Raw genomic sequence first — 14811 nt, forward strand, 5'->3', positions numbered from 1 at the left:
CAGAGTCTGGAAGAACCACGTTCACGGCAGCACTATTCACAGTAGCCCATGAGGGGCCACCCGAGTGCCCATGGATGGCTGGATAAACAAAATGTGGCCGATCCACCCACACACGGGATACTGGTCCTCCCTGAAAAGGAAGGACATTCTTACACATGCTGCAATGTGGATGGCCCCGAGGATGTCATGCTAAGTGAAATAAGCCAGACACAAAAGGACAATTATTGTTTGATCCACTTATGCGAGGTACCCAGAGTAGTCAAATTCTTAGAAACAGAACATGGAGCGGTGGGTGCCAGGAGTCGGGGGGAGGGGAGGAAAGGGCTGAAACTCAATGGGCACAGTTTCAATTTTACAAGATGAAGAGTTCTGTGGACGGTGGTGGCGACGGTGGCCCAGCCACGTGAATGTGCTTACACCACCGAATCGCACGCTTAAAAATGGTGAAGACGGTGACTTACGTTCTGTATATTTCACCGCAATTAAAATTTTTTAAATTAAAATTCTCTTGGAACAAATACGAAGTTAAATTAAAAATTCAGTTCTTCAAGGACACCAGCCACACTTCAAGTGCTCCAGAGCCCCAGTGGCTACTGCCCCAGAAAGGGCGAGACGAGCATCTCCCCAGCACCGCGGGAAGCTCTGTCGCACAGCAGGGCTCTGGAAGGTCACCCTTGCTCAATGCCCCTCCTCCCCAAGACCACCAAAGGGTCCGGCATAGCTTAGATCTGTGCCCAGGACTCTCCGGGCATGCAGAGGCTCTCAGTGAGGACGCAGGGTATTCATCGTCAGGGCAACGCCATGCTCCAAGCACGGCCGCGCCTTATCTCCCTCGCCCACGCCGCGCTCTTGCAGTGGGAGCTGGGGCTCAGATCAGAGGCAGAGACCCCCCGCTGACCCTCCGCCGCCGGTCTCCCACGCCCCGGGACTCTCTGCCACACCCCGCCGCCTCTGCAGGACACCCCCGCTGTGCCCATGACAAGCACACTGTCAACACGTTTGCTGAATGAATCAGTGCTCACTTCTGTGCAACAGGGGACAACACACACGGCCCAAATACTTTCTCAACTTCTGAGACTTGTCTCCTAAAACGGTTTCTCTGTTGTGATAAAACTCATCTCAATTTAAGAATTTTTAAATTTCTCATGCTTTTCTAGAAACAAACCTTCCCATTATTCAAAATAGGGGGTACGGCTGGATCACTAGGGTTTGAATAAAGTTGGACGGCAAAAGTGAGAGAACGTTCTAGACATCCTCCAACCAGCTGTTGTGACAGAGAGACCCTGGGCACCAGGAGAAAGGTTGATCTGCCTCCGCCGGCCTCATGAAGGACCCACCACGGGCCCCACCTTCGGTCAGCGCCCTTGGTGGGCTATCAGAAGTGACCCCTCCTGGACTGTCACTAAACAGTGCCACTGTCATGATAACAAAACCACATTTTATGTGGAAACTAAAAACGTGTTCACCCTACTGAGAGACCGAAAAGCACATTCACTGACATTATCTCATGTAATCACATCAACCCCCACGATGGAAACACTGGCCCATTTTACAGATGAGAAAACCAAGGCTCAGAGGACGGGAGCAGCGTTCCCAACGACGCGCCTGGAAAAGGCGAGACCTGGAGTCGCCATCGGACTGTAATTCCAAGCCCAGTCCCTTCCCCGCTGGGTTGGAAGGCGACATAATGCTAGGGGAAGAACTCATATTGTGAAGGCAGCCAAGATTTTATAACTGCCAGTCTCACAGACCCAGCATGAGGACTTCCCAAGATAATTTAGCACGGCAAGTGCCCAGCGTGGGCCCGGCACAGTCACATAGTAGGGGCTCGATAATTGTAGCCATTATGGTTTTATTGTTATTATTATTATTATTGTTATTATTTTTGAGACAGAGTCTCGCTCTGTCACTGAGGCTGGAGTGCAGTGGTGCGATCTCAGCTCACTGCAAGCTCCACCTCCCAGGTTCACGCCATTCTCCTGCCTCAGCCTCCCGAGTAGCTGGGACTACAGGCGCCCGCCACCACGCCCGGCTAATTTTTTGTATTTTTAGTAGAGACGGGGTTTCACCGTGGTCTCGATCTCCTGACCTCGTGATCCGCCCACCTCGGCCTCCCAAAGTGCTGGGATTATAGGCGTGAGCCACTGCACCCGGCCGTTATTATGATTATTGCATTAAAGGTACGTTTCAAAAATAAGATGAGGGTAAGTGTGACAACGCTCTCCCAAATAAAACGAATTCTGCCGATGCAGCGGACTTCGGCCCCCTGTACGGATAAGGCTGGGCTCCAGAGGGCTAGCTGACTCATCCAAGACCGGTCAAGAGGAAAGTGAGCATGAAGGTGGTGTCTCTGTCCAGTGTTCAGCTCACTCACATCCCCCCCTGCCCCTGAGGTATCTTTTCACCAGGGCCCTGGGGACTCTGACCCATGTGTCTGCTTGGCTCCTGGAGGGGCTCACCCCTGGTCCGAAAAGCAGAGCCGAGCAGCAGACCCCGAGCAGACCTGCACACCCTGCTGCCTGCCTCCAGCCCGGCCCCAGAGAACCTCATTCATCCACAGGGGTGGACACACAGCACGGGGTTCTAGAACTTCCCACCTGCCCGGCTTCCACACCACCTCCAGCCCTCCCTAAGCCCTGGCTTCCTCCCACAAATACCCCCCTGCCCCTCTAACGCCCCACTGGCAGCATCTCACATTCTAGGCCATGCCCTGGTCCTCCTTCTCACCCCCTTCTTTTCCCTGCAGGACTCAGCCAAGCCAGTCTGCTCCCCTGGGAGCCTGCATTTTGAAGACTGGACGCCCCTCATCCCCACAGTGGCTCTGACCACATGAGGCAGAGAGAGGAAAGGCCTGCACAGCCTCCACCCACACACGGTTCAGCATCCTGGCACCTCCTGCTTAGGTTGTTGGGGGTATGGAATGAGGGGGAGGTGGTTCTTTAATCTCTTAGCATTAGGCAGACCATGGGCAGGTGCCCAGAAGACAAAGGTGGCACATAGACACCCCTTTCAATAGCCCAGACTCACAGGGAGAAAGGAATTCCCTCCCCGATTTCCAATTCCTCCCACTGCGAGCTTTAAGGAGGGGCCCTGGGTTGGTGTCTGGCCCTCGCTCTAATGCACATGAATCTCTACTTTAAACAGAAAAGGGGCTTCCGTTCGGAGCCAGAGGAAGGCAGGGCTATCCAGCTGGGGCTGAATAACGTCACTTTATGTCTTACTATTATATTAGCTTTTCAGGTAAAATAAGGTTGCCTTTTTAAATAATTTTAGTTTTAAAAGTGGCAAACATCAAGAAAACATATTTTTCAAATGACGGGACATTGAATGACATTGTCATTCAAACGACTGGAGTTTGCACAATCCCTCCTTAGCCTGTGAAGAGCCTCGCCAAGTTACCATCACCCACGATGTGCAGACGAGAGAACTGAGGTCAGGGATGGTCAACTTGTCTCACCTGGGGACCCAGCAAGCCTCCCTGAGACTGTGTCACTCACCTCCGGCTAACAAGGAAATCCGCAGAGCCTCAGGGGACCTGGCCCGGCTGGGCCTCTCTGGCCTGCCCAGCCCCTGGTTGACCCTCCCCGCCCCACCCTGCCCCCTCAGCCACCCCACTCACAATGTTCATGAGTGTCAGCAGGTACTTCTGTACATGCTCCTTCCCGTGGAACTGCACCACAGAGTCATCCACGCCCAGCAGGACCTCGATGTTGTAGTCGTCGTCCGCAGCATGCCTGCGTGCCCTCCGCCTCGAGCTGTTGGCGTGCTCCTCTAGGACGCCCAGGGCGCGGCTGAGGCTGTCCAGGCTGCCCAGGGAGGCCCCTGCAAGGAGAGGACACCGTCTTCAGTGGCAGGGCAAACCCACCCAGACACAACACCCACCAGGCGCCAGCTTGGCCATCCTCTCATTTAAAACTCATAGCACCCTGAACCGAGGGTATTATTCCATTTTACAGAGGAAAGCGAGGTGCAGAGGAAGATGGCAGAGACTTGCCAAGCTGTCTCAGACACAGCAGGGCCCAGACAGGCACCTCTGTGACTTCCAGGACCGCTCGTTCCCCAGCCCCTGGTGGCAACCCCAGCCACAGCAGGGGCCACAGTGGCCTCCACACGATGGATCAGACCTGCTGAGACTGTGAGAGACCCAGCCCAGCATCACCGTCTGCCTTATGGAGCCCAGGGCTGGCATTCAGCCACGCAGAGGCCGGGAACCTCAGCCCACACTGCCTGATGCTGGGGTGGGTAGAGCCACCTCTTCTCCCCCGAAGGGCTGCCAGGTGCCAAAGGACTGGTGTCCCAGGTGTCATCGCCAGCTGTTATGACTGGGGAAACCGAGGCCCATCCTGGGCTGTGCGTGTTCCCCAGTGTCTCCTTGGGCCCCTCCCAGAACTTTCTGCTAAGTCCTCCACTGAAGCGAGGCCCCACATCTCTGGGCCAGGTCCCGGGCCCCCTCCCCAGGTGAACGGTACCGCCTCTGGCCTGATTGAATTGTGCAGAGACCAAGATGAACCCCACTGTGGCAGCTCCGCTGCAGTCGGCCCTGGGCAGGCACTGACCTCCTGCCCCCAGGGTGTGCCCCTGGCCACTTGGGGCTGCCATCCTGGGGAGTCTGCCCCGGATATCATCCCTGACTTCTGTGCAGTGCTGTTTCTGCTGTGTTCCATGCCCTGCGGGCCTGGAGATCACCCTGGACCAGGCTTCAGTTCCCAGCCCTCCACTGCCTGTCTGAAGGCCACAGCAAGGCTGGCCAGGCTGACCTTCAGCATCGATGGCAGCCCCAGACCACACTGCCCACCGCCCCCCAAGCCCCAGTGTCCTGGAAGCCCCCTTTCCCTTGCACTGGTCTCTGTGTCTAAGCCAGGTCCCAGCTCTGGGGTCTCCATGGCATTCCCCAGGCAGGTCCTCAGAGACTCCTGGCCCGGGACAGACACAGGGCTGCAGGTCATCGTGACATCACCGACCCACAGGGCGGTGGCCAGGCCCCGAGGCCCCTGCAGCTGAGGGAGACCAGCGTCCCTGCTGCACCACCTCTCTACAAAGAGTCTTTCAGAACAACACTTTTCACCCCCAACGCCTCTCTCCTGCTGCCTCTTCAGGCAGGGACAGGCACTCCCTCCCTGTGAGGGTGGCCCAGGACAGGCCCTGGAGGCAGAACAAGGCCCCTGCAGGCGGCACGGCCACTCAGACAGTGAGGCAGCCTGGCACCAGGCCCTCATCCTGGCACACGCTTCCTCACCCAGTGCTGACAGCAGGCCACTCGGTGGACATGGCCATTTCCATTTTACAGATGGGGAGACCCATGGCATCCCAGCATGGCCGACTCTCAGCCAGAAGCTCTCTCCTTGCACCCTGCAGCCTGGCTCAGACAAGACAGACTGAACATGAAGTTTCAGGCACAAACCTGCAGCCTGGCTGTGGGCAAGACCAAGAGAGACAGTGGAGGTGCGAGGCAGAGGGTGAGGGCTGGGACAGAGAAGAGGAGTAAGTGGGGCCAGGGCTGAGCAGCTGCTGGGGTTCCAGTACCTTCGGGGGTCCTTGTGCCACCCCCAGCTCCACAGTTCTGTGTCCCCTCGGTGCACACACACAAGCACACACACGCACACACATGCACACACGCACACACATGCACACACATGTACACACACATGCACACACACATGCATGTACACAGCAAGGACTGCCCAGGGCCACTCCAGGGACAGGGGTGGGGCCGGCAGGCCTGCGGGCAGGGCTGTGGGGAGCCGAGCAGTCCGCTTAGCTACCTGGATGACTCAGGGCCATCCATTGCCGTTCCCCGAGGAAGCACCAGCAACTCAAGCCTGACAGGGGGGTTGAGGAATCGCCACTATTTTTGTACATTTATTTCTTTGCATTTCCAACAGAGACAGCTCACCTTCAGAATCACCTTGGGAAGGAGAGTGGATGGCAATTTCCATACGAAAACTCTTCCTCCCTGGGGAACAGGCCGGGCGTTACCCTCTGCCCTTGTCAAACTAGGGGTCACACACGGGCGGTGCCCTCGGCAAAACCAGACCACAGAGGCACTCGTTGAGGTCACGTGGTGCCATCTGGTTGATAGTATTTGAAAACTGGGAGATTTCATGTTTAAAAAATCTAGAACATCCAGCTTCTCTTGAGGAATTAAGAGATGGGGCCACCCCAGGGGTAGCCCTGGTCTGTGAATTGAGGGGCCACACCTGGAGACAAAACACACAGGGCTTGGCTTACCAGGCCATCTGCCTGCCACTGTCAATGTCATTCTGGCACCAGAAGGCATCACAGTATGTCCTCCTGGCCCTAACCCCAGAGTCCCCATGCAGGGACCCCTCCAGACATTCCCCGTAGGAGGGCACGGGTGCCACATCGGGACAGAGCTGGGCTGCAGAAGGCATCACAGTATGTCTTCCTGGTCCTAACCCTGGAGTCACCATGCAGGGACCCCTCCAGACATTCCCCGTAGGAGGGCACGGGTGCCGCATTGGGACAGAGCTGGGCTGGGGCACGTCTTGAGGCTGCTTCTGCTGAGCAGGCAGAGTTTTTAACTAAACTGTGTGTTGCAAGCCCATTAAAAACAGCAAAGGTTTCTAAAGATTTAGAATCTGAATTTCACCTGAAATGGAATTATTATTGTTGCCATCATTATTTTAATCGTGATAATTTTGGGGGGAAATTTGGAAATTATGTTCTAGAGCACCCCTCCACCCAGGACCAGTGCCTAGAGAGACGGCCCAAGGCCCAAAGGCAAAGTGGGTGAGGAGAGGAAGACAGGGGCCTGGGCCACCTGGCAGGTGACAGCCATGCCATGCGTCTGGCCCCTGGAAGCCTCGGTGGTGCTCAGGCTGGACAGGACAAGGGGAGAAGCCCTAAGAGCAGGGGGATCTGCAATGCCCTCAGACCTGGGGCAACAGGAGCTCTGGCCCAGCCCCCCTCCTGTCCTCCTCTGTCCCAACAAGACCCGGCAGTCAGGCTGAAGCCACAGCTTGTCAATCACGAGTGCCACCTCAGTTTTCCCCACAATAAGATTGACCCTGACCCTGTCAATCACGAGTGCCACCTCAGTTTTTCCCACATTGGGCTTAACCCAGGCCATGAAGAGACTCTGACCACCTGCTGGCCCTTGCAGTCCTGTTCCCCAAATAGAGCCTTGCCAGAGGGAGCTCTGGCTGGTGGGCCTGGCATGGTCCTGAGTCAGCTTCCTAGTGATCCCTTTGAAGTCAACCTTGGCCTTGGGCCTGCCCACCTGCACTGGTTGCCTACCTGGTCTAACGGCCCCTGTTCCACTTGGTCCCTCCAAGGCAGAAGAGGGCTATTTGCTGCTCTCCTCTCCTCCCCTGGGAGCTCCCTGTGTAGCCCAGCCCTGCTGAGCTGTGGTGACTGGGAGCTCACACAGCCTCTGCTGTATCCCTCGGCACTCACCCCGCCTGGATGAGTGATCAGCGCACCCATCTCCTGCAGAGGCAGGAGGACGACGCTGCCCTTGGCCTTCCTTTCCTCTGTGTGCAGCCTTCCCCACAAGAAGGCGCTGGGCCCCCTGGGGGTGCTGATTGACCAAGCCCCAGAAGTCATACCCAGGTGGGCTGCAGCTACCCTGAAGGGAGGTGTCTGTGGCAGGATCCCATCTTTTAAATAGGTAACACAGAGCTTTCGAGTTCCTGGCATTCCCTGTGCTCGGGGCCCCTTTTGGATGGCAGCTGGAGATCTCTTTGCTCACATCGTGGCCAAAGAATGACACTGTGGGAAGCACTCCAGAGCCATCCTGTTTTAGAGTCTCTAGAATGGAACAAAAAGACTCTATCGAAGAGTCAATCAATAAACAGGGAGAGGATGGAATGAGGGGAGGCAGCAGTTCTGTCCAGGGAATTCCATCAGGGGAACGGGTGGGTCACAGTAGCCACGGGCTCATCCACAGTGCCACAGTGCACAGGGCACGTGGGCGAGGGCTGCACCTGCCAGCATCCTAGGCACGCCCCAAGTCTCCAGGCAGGGGTGTGTGCACAGCCCTTCACAGTGGCAGCTCCATACCCCCAGCAGCCATCCAATCCCCTCGCCAAGGTGGAGGCGTGTCACCATCAGCATATCGTCCTATTTCAGCATCAGGGAAACAAACCAAGGAGCAGGAAAATTACATGACTCGGACAAGCCACACCACCAGAGAGGAGGAGTGGGCACGCACCCAGGCCTCTGAGTCCAACGTTGTCCACATGCCCGGAGCCCTTCTGTACTTCACCAGCACTGAGGGGTGACTTGCGGGAATGAGAATTGTAGAAACAAGTATGATTAGCCTAGAGAAGAGAAAACCTGGGACTGAGTCTGTAACCTCGGGAGCATCGTGGGATGGTGCGGGCTCTGAGGGTGGGTACAGTGGGCAGGTGAGGGCTTTGTGGGCAGGTGCAGTGGGCAGGCACGGGCTCTGTGGGCAGGTGTGGGCTCTGAAGGCAGGTGCAGTGAGCAGGCGTGGGCCCTGAAGGCAGGTGCAGTGAGCAGGTGTGGGCCCTGAGGGTGGGTTCAGTGGGCACATGTGGGCCCTGAGGGCGGGTGCAGTGGGCAGGCATGGGCTCTGTGGGCAGGTGTGGGCTCTGAAGGCAGGTGCAGTGGGCAGGCATGGGCCCTGAGGATGGGTTCAGTGGGCACGTGTGGGCCCTGAGGGCAGGTGCAGTGGGCAGGCATGGGCTCTGTGGGCAGGTGTGGGCTCTGAAGGCAGGTGCAGTGAGCAGGCGTGGGTCCTGAGGGCAGGTGCAGTGGGCAGGTGTGGGCTCTGTGGGCAGGTGTGGGCTCTGAAGGCAGGTGCAGTGGGCAGGCGTGGGCCCTGAGGGCGGGTTCAGTGGGCAGGCGTGGGCCCTGAGGGCAGGTGCAGTGGGCAGGCGTGGGCCCTGAAGGCAGGTGCAGTGAGCAGGCGTGGGCCCTGAGGACGGGTGCAGTGGGCAGGCGTGGGCCCTGAGGGCGGGTGCAGTGGGCAGGCGTGGGCCCTGAGGGCGGGTGCAGTGGGCAGGCGTGGGCCCTGAGGGCGGGTGCAGTGGGCAGGCGTGGGCCCTGAGGGCGGGTGCAGTGGGCAGGCGTGGGCCCTGAGGGCGGGTGCAGTGGGCAGGCGTGGGCCCTGAGGGCGGGTGCAGTGGGCAGGCGTGGGCCCTGAGGGCGGGTGCAGTGGGCAGGCGTGGGCCCTGAGGGCGGGTGCAGTGGGCAGGCGTGGGCCCTGAGGGCGGGTGCAGTGGGCAGGCGTGGGCCCTGAGGGCGGGTGCAGTGGGCAGGCGTGGGCCCTGAGGGCGGGTGCAGTGGGCAGGCGTGGGCCCTGAGGGCGGGTGCAGTGGGCAGGCGTGGGCCCTGAGGGCGGGTGCAGTGGGCAGGTGTGGGCCCTGAGGGTGGGTGCAGTGGGCAGGTGTGGGCCCTGAGGGTGGGTGCAGTGGGCAGGTGTGGGCTGAGGGCAGGTGCAGTGGGCAGGTGTGGGCTCTGAGGTCAGGCAGGGGCTTTGTAGTGCTAAGGGCGGCTGGGTGTTCGCTGTCCCCTGTGCAAAGCCCAGTCCTGTGCCTTTTCTGGGCTGGCCTCTTCACCTGCGATGCCCTTTTTGCTGCTGCCGCTGCGCTGGCCAAATTGAGGCCCCCCTGAAAGACCCAGAAGGAAGGGGGCCCGCTGCCTCCCATGGGACTCAGAGCTCTTGAAAGACAGGAGCATGTTCTGCCCCCGTCTGCCTCCTGCACAGCCCACTGCGTGCCACTAGGGGACGACAGGGACAGGGGCTGGGGCAGGGATGCTTAAAACCTGAGGACCACACTGTTCAGTGACACGGCCGACTGCTGTCCCCTCTCCATGGGATGGCCGCCCCCTCATTGCTCTCTTCCTTCAGGTGTCTGCTGAAATGTCAGCTCCTAAAGGAGAACTTTCCTTATTTCATCCTAAATTGAAATCAGCCCTCCCCTGATTTCTCCCGACAGCACCCCGTGCTCTTCCTTCCTGTGACACTCCACTGCAGGCAGGTCTTGTCTCATTTGTGAATTTGCCTGGGCATTAACTGACTTTCCCTCTCGGATAGAGAACCCTGGGGGATGGACACCATGGGGTCTGGTGTGCCTCAGTGTCCCCAGTGCCCCACAGGTAACCGCAGGGCTGTGAGGGGCCTGGAGCCATGGCAGAGAGGTGCTCTGGGAACAGAGGGCCCAGCAGAGGCGAGCTGGGGGCCTCTGGGGAGTTGGGAACTGGGATAGAAGGAGAGGCAGGTGCAGCAGGGCCGGAGGGGCCACACTGGGGGTGGGGAGCCGAGAACAGGAGCAAAAGTGTGGTGGCAGTTGGAGAAGCATGAGATGGAACAAAATCCAGTTACAAATTACTTGCATATGGCATAACCAAGTCAAAATGACCAGGAGGAGTTAAAACAAGTGGGGCAAAGAAACGTACCATGTAATTGCCAACCAAGGCATTTAAGGAGACAAACTGATAAAACAAACAACTCATGGAAAAAAATACAAAAGATATGAAACTTTATGCTCCTAAAGCTTCAACCTGGTGCAAGGAAGGAGAGACAAGGCCACAGTGATAGGAGCACTGTAATACATTTATTCCAGACAAGTCTGATACAGCATTAGGTAGGGATAGAAACTATTTGAATTAATAGGAAAACCTAACGTTCAAACCCAACAGCCAGAACACGTGACCTTGTCAAGCACACACGGGAGAAGTTCCACATTTTACCACACAACTCAAAAACCGTGCCCACAATCACCATTACTGAGACAAAATCAGAGATAACAATAAAACCCTAAACCCTAAACATCTGAAATTAAAAGCACCGTTCTAATAGGCCTAGACTAAATAGAAAATATACATTCCACTCATGGCTCAAGTAGAAAACCTGAAGAAACCAATAACCTCAGAAGAAATTGAAAGAGCAGTCAAAGAAATGCTTCCATAGAAGAGTTTAACCAAACCCACAAGGAACAGATACTCCTCATCTCACATAAAATAAGAATGCAAAGATCAAGACTTCTTGAACATAGGAATAACCCACGAGAAAGCAGAGTGGAAAAAAGAGCTTATCAGCTATAACAGCAAAACTCCCAAGTATCTAAGAACAAACAAAAACGAATGAATGTTCAACGACTACACAAAAAGTAGTATAATATAGTCTAAGATCTCCAAAAACACAAAAGAAGACCTCAGTAAATGAAGATACACGGACACAATCCTGGACTGGAAGTTGCTCCTCCTCCAAATGAATCAAGAAATTTGGCATAATCTCCGTCAAATAATAATCTCCGTCAAATAATTGTTAAAATAATTGTTAAAATTATTCTCCGTCAAATAATCTCCGTCGAATAATCGTTAAAATAATTGTTAAAATTATTCTCCGTCAAATAATCTCCATCGAATAATTGTTAAAACCCAACAAAGTGATTCCAACATTCATCTGGAAGCCCACACGTGACACCAGACAGAAGAATAATGAAAAAGAATGATAATGAGGAGGCATGTTTTTTTCAAATTAATGCAGTGTATTATAAAATAATATTAATGAAAACGTAGTTGTGTCAGTGTCATGAAAGAAACAGATCAATGGAGCTGAATAAAACTTCCAAAAACAGGCTGGGTGCAGTGGCTCACGCCTGTAATTCCAGTACTTTGGGAGGCCAAGGCAGGTGGATCACCTGAGGTTGGGAGTTTGAGACCAGCCTGACCAATATGGAGAAACCCTATCTCTACTAAAAATACAAAATTAGCTGGGCGTGGTGGTGCATGCCTGTAATCCCAGCTACTCGGGAGGCTGAGGCAGGAGAATCGCTTGAACCGGGGAGGCGGAGGCTGTGGTAAGCCGAGATCACGCCATTGCACTCCAGCCTGAGCAACAAGAGTGAAACTCCGTCTCAAAAACACAAAACAAAACAAAAACACTTCCAAAAACAGATCCAAGAATATGTGGGGTTTCCAGGTTAAAATGGCAGATTGAACACAGATATCTGATTTGGCTCCTTTCTAGAATCCCATTAAAAGTTTAGTAAAGAAATTAAAAAAAAATTTAAAGTCACAAGCCTCCAAGGATAGGGAGAGCAGGAGGGGAGGAAATAACAAGGGAACGGTGAGAGGCGGGAGACAGATGGGCAAGTGGTAACAGACTTGGTATATCAAGAAAGCTGAATCCCAGGCTGGCCATGAAGACAGCCACATTCTACAAAGTCTCCCGGAGAATAAGAAGAGGGGAAAATCAGGTTACAGGAGAGGTCATAGACAAAGAATTGGAATCAGAATGACTCAGAGTTCTCAAAAGCAGCATTCGATGCACGAAAACAGTGGAGGAAAGCCTTCAGAATTCTGAAGGAAAATGATTGTCCAACTGGAATTCTGCATCCAGACACATTCCCCATCAAGTATGAAAGTGGAATAAGGACATTTCTAGACATGTCAGTTCTCAAAAGATTTACGTGACAAGCACTCCTCTCAAGAAGCTACTGAAAGGTGTGCGCCATCAAAAACAAAAAAGGCAACAAAGAAAGAGTAAGACACAGATATAGAAAACGGGAGCCCAACACAGAAGACATGGCCTGGGAGGCCCATGGAGGGTGGCGAGAAGTGACCCTGAGGTGATGGCTCTGCACCAGACGTGGAGAGCGACTGAGCCATAACTGAGCAGTGTGACCCACGGGGTGAACTGTCTTCACCAAGACCCCACCTCCATCAGGCCATCTGTAGCCCGGGGACAAAATGCCCAGGAGAGCCTGGCCTAGGTTCTTGGCAGTACTTGACTTGGCCATGTGCCGATGAGGGGCGCTCCCCTCCTCTGCCGAGGACACACAACATTCACAGAAGTTTCCAGCTTTCCCCCCACCGAGAGCTGGAGGCAGGCCGTGGCGAGCTTAGAAGCAGGACGTACAGGTCAGCCCCCTCCCTCTGACTATTTCCACTGCAGGTCCAGCACGTGGTCCCCACCTTGGCCCTACCAGGTGCCTGACTGTGCTGAGCCCAAGACTTCCTCGAGACCTCGAGACCTTGCTCACGACTTCCCCAGGAGGGGCCTTGTCAGTTCCCGGAGAAGCAGGGGTCAGACCACAACCTGGAGACTGATCTGCTCACCTCCGGGAGCCTCCGTCCAGCGGGGGCAGTGCCGCCCTCTCCTTACACCGCCAGCGTGTGCCAGCTCTCCGCTTTAATATTAATTGTCTTTGATATTCATTTGCATGTAATTATAAATAGTTGCTCAAGTAGCGATACAGTGAATAAAATTAGTAAATGATAAAGGTAGCAAACGGTGCTAGGAAACGGCGGAGGTGGAGCAGGAGGGGACAATCTGGCACTACTGAGGGGATCATGGGGAAGAGCACCATGCGGCTCATATCCTAAAGATACAGGATGTCTATCGGATAGCCCAGTGCCCTCCTTGGACTGACCCTTGGCCCATGGGCCATTGCTCAGCCCCATGGACTGGCCTGCAGATGGGCAAACTTGCACAGGTCTGTAAGGAGGCAATGGGGAGCTGCCCCTTGCAGCATTGCTTGGGTGGAGTGAGCGGAGCTGGAAACAACACGGGAGTCATCAGTGGGTGAGAGGAGAAGCAAATGTGGTGGGGGCATCCCACAAAGTGCTACCAAGGTTAGAAGTTTGATATCTACATAGATGGATGGATCTTAAAAACAGAGTGCCAAGTGCAAAAGGTAAGAAACAGAATGAGACACAATTCAGAGCAACTTACGTAAATTACGGATACACAGACGCAAGACAGCAACACTCATGTTGCAAAAATGTACACTAAGGAAAGGATACATACGGTTTGATCACCTGAAATGGTTGCTCACTGCAGGAGAAAATCAGAAGGAAGAGAGCAGGCTGGGGAGATAAATGGCTTTTGTTTCTTTCTTTGTTTTAATGATGTTAGGACAACTGGTTAGAGGGAGGAAAAGGTCAAATTTTGACCTCATGCCTTAAGCAAAAACAGATTCCAAGTGGATGAGATGATCAAAAGGAAGTCATGGAAGTGCTAGAAGAAAATGTAACTAGGCACCTTTTTATCATCTTGCTGTTGGGCAGGCTTTGGGTTCCAAGCGTAGGGCTCTTTCCCAGCCCTCTCCTTAGCTGCCCCATCCCCTGTGAGCAGTTTCCCACTCTGCTGGACTCTGCTGGCTGAATGCAAGGGCAGATGGCACACTTGCTAGGGGATGGTGTGAGGGGAGATGGGCACACTCACTAGGGGATGGTGCAAGGGGGGATGGGCACACTAGGGGATGGTGCAAGGGGGGATAGGCACACTAGGGGATGGTGCAAAGGGGGATGGCCACACTCACTAGGGGATGGCACAGGGGGATGGGCACACTCTCTAGGGGATGGCGCAAGGGGGGATGGGCACACTCACTAGGGGATGGTGCAAGGGGGGATGGGCACACTCACTAGGGGATGGTGCAAGGGGGGATGGGCACACTCACTAGGGGATGGTGCAAGGGCAGATGGCACACTCTAGGGGATGGTGTGAGGGTGGATGGGCACACTCACTAGGGGATGGTGCAAGGGGGGATGGGCACACTCTAGGGGATGGTGCAAGGGCAGATAGGCACACTCGCTAGGAGATGGTGCGAGGGGGGGACAGGCACACTCACTAGGGGATGGCGCAAGGGAAGATGGGCACACTTACTAGGGGATGGCCTGAGGGCAGACAGGCACACTCACTAGGTAGGGGATGGCCTGAGGGCAGACGGCACACTCACTGAGGCACCTGCACACAGACAGAGGTGCTGTGCTACTGCCTCAACCTGTCAACCATGTGGATGGGAACAAATCATCCTTTTTCCAGTGCTTAGGAGTCCCCAAAACGTAAGTCCTAATGACCGCCCTGCAGAGCCA

At 55.0% G+C, this 14811-nt stretch overlaps 1 protein-coding gene across 2 annotated transcripts in view; it reads right to left on the reverse strand.

The window, feature by feature from the left end:
• The window catches only part of ADAMTS2 (ADAM metallopeptidase with thrombospondin type 1 motif 2), a 235955-nt gene that overhangs the window by 92167 nt on the left and 128977 nt on the right, over window positions 1-14811 (reverse strand). For both annotated transcript variants that reach the window (XM_024356867.3, XM_054684843.2), the window contains exon 4: window positions 3620-3822. In XM_024356867.3, coding sequence (XP_024212635.1) covers window positions 3620-3822 — 203 coding nt within the window. The remainder of the gene's footprint in view (window positions 1-3619; window positions 3823-14811) is intronic.

The sequence above is a fragment of the Pan troglodytes genome, chromosome 4 (genome assembly GCF_028858775.2).
Source record: "Pan troglodytes isolate AG18354 chromosome 4, NHGRI_mPanTro3-v2.0_pri, whole genome shotgun sequence".
In the NCBI taxonomy this organism is placed as follows: Eukaryota; Metazoa; Chordata; class Mammalia; order Primates; family Hominidae; genus Pan; species Pan troglodytes.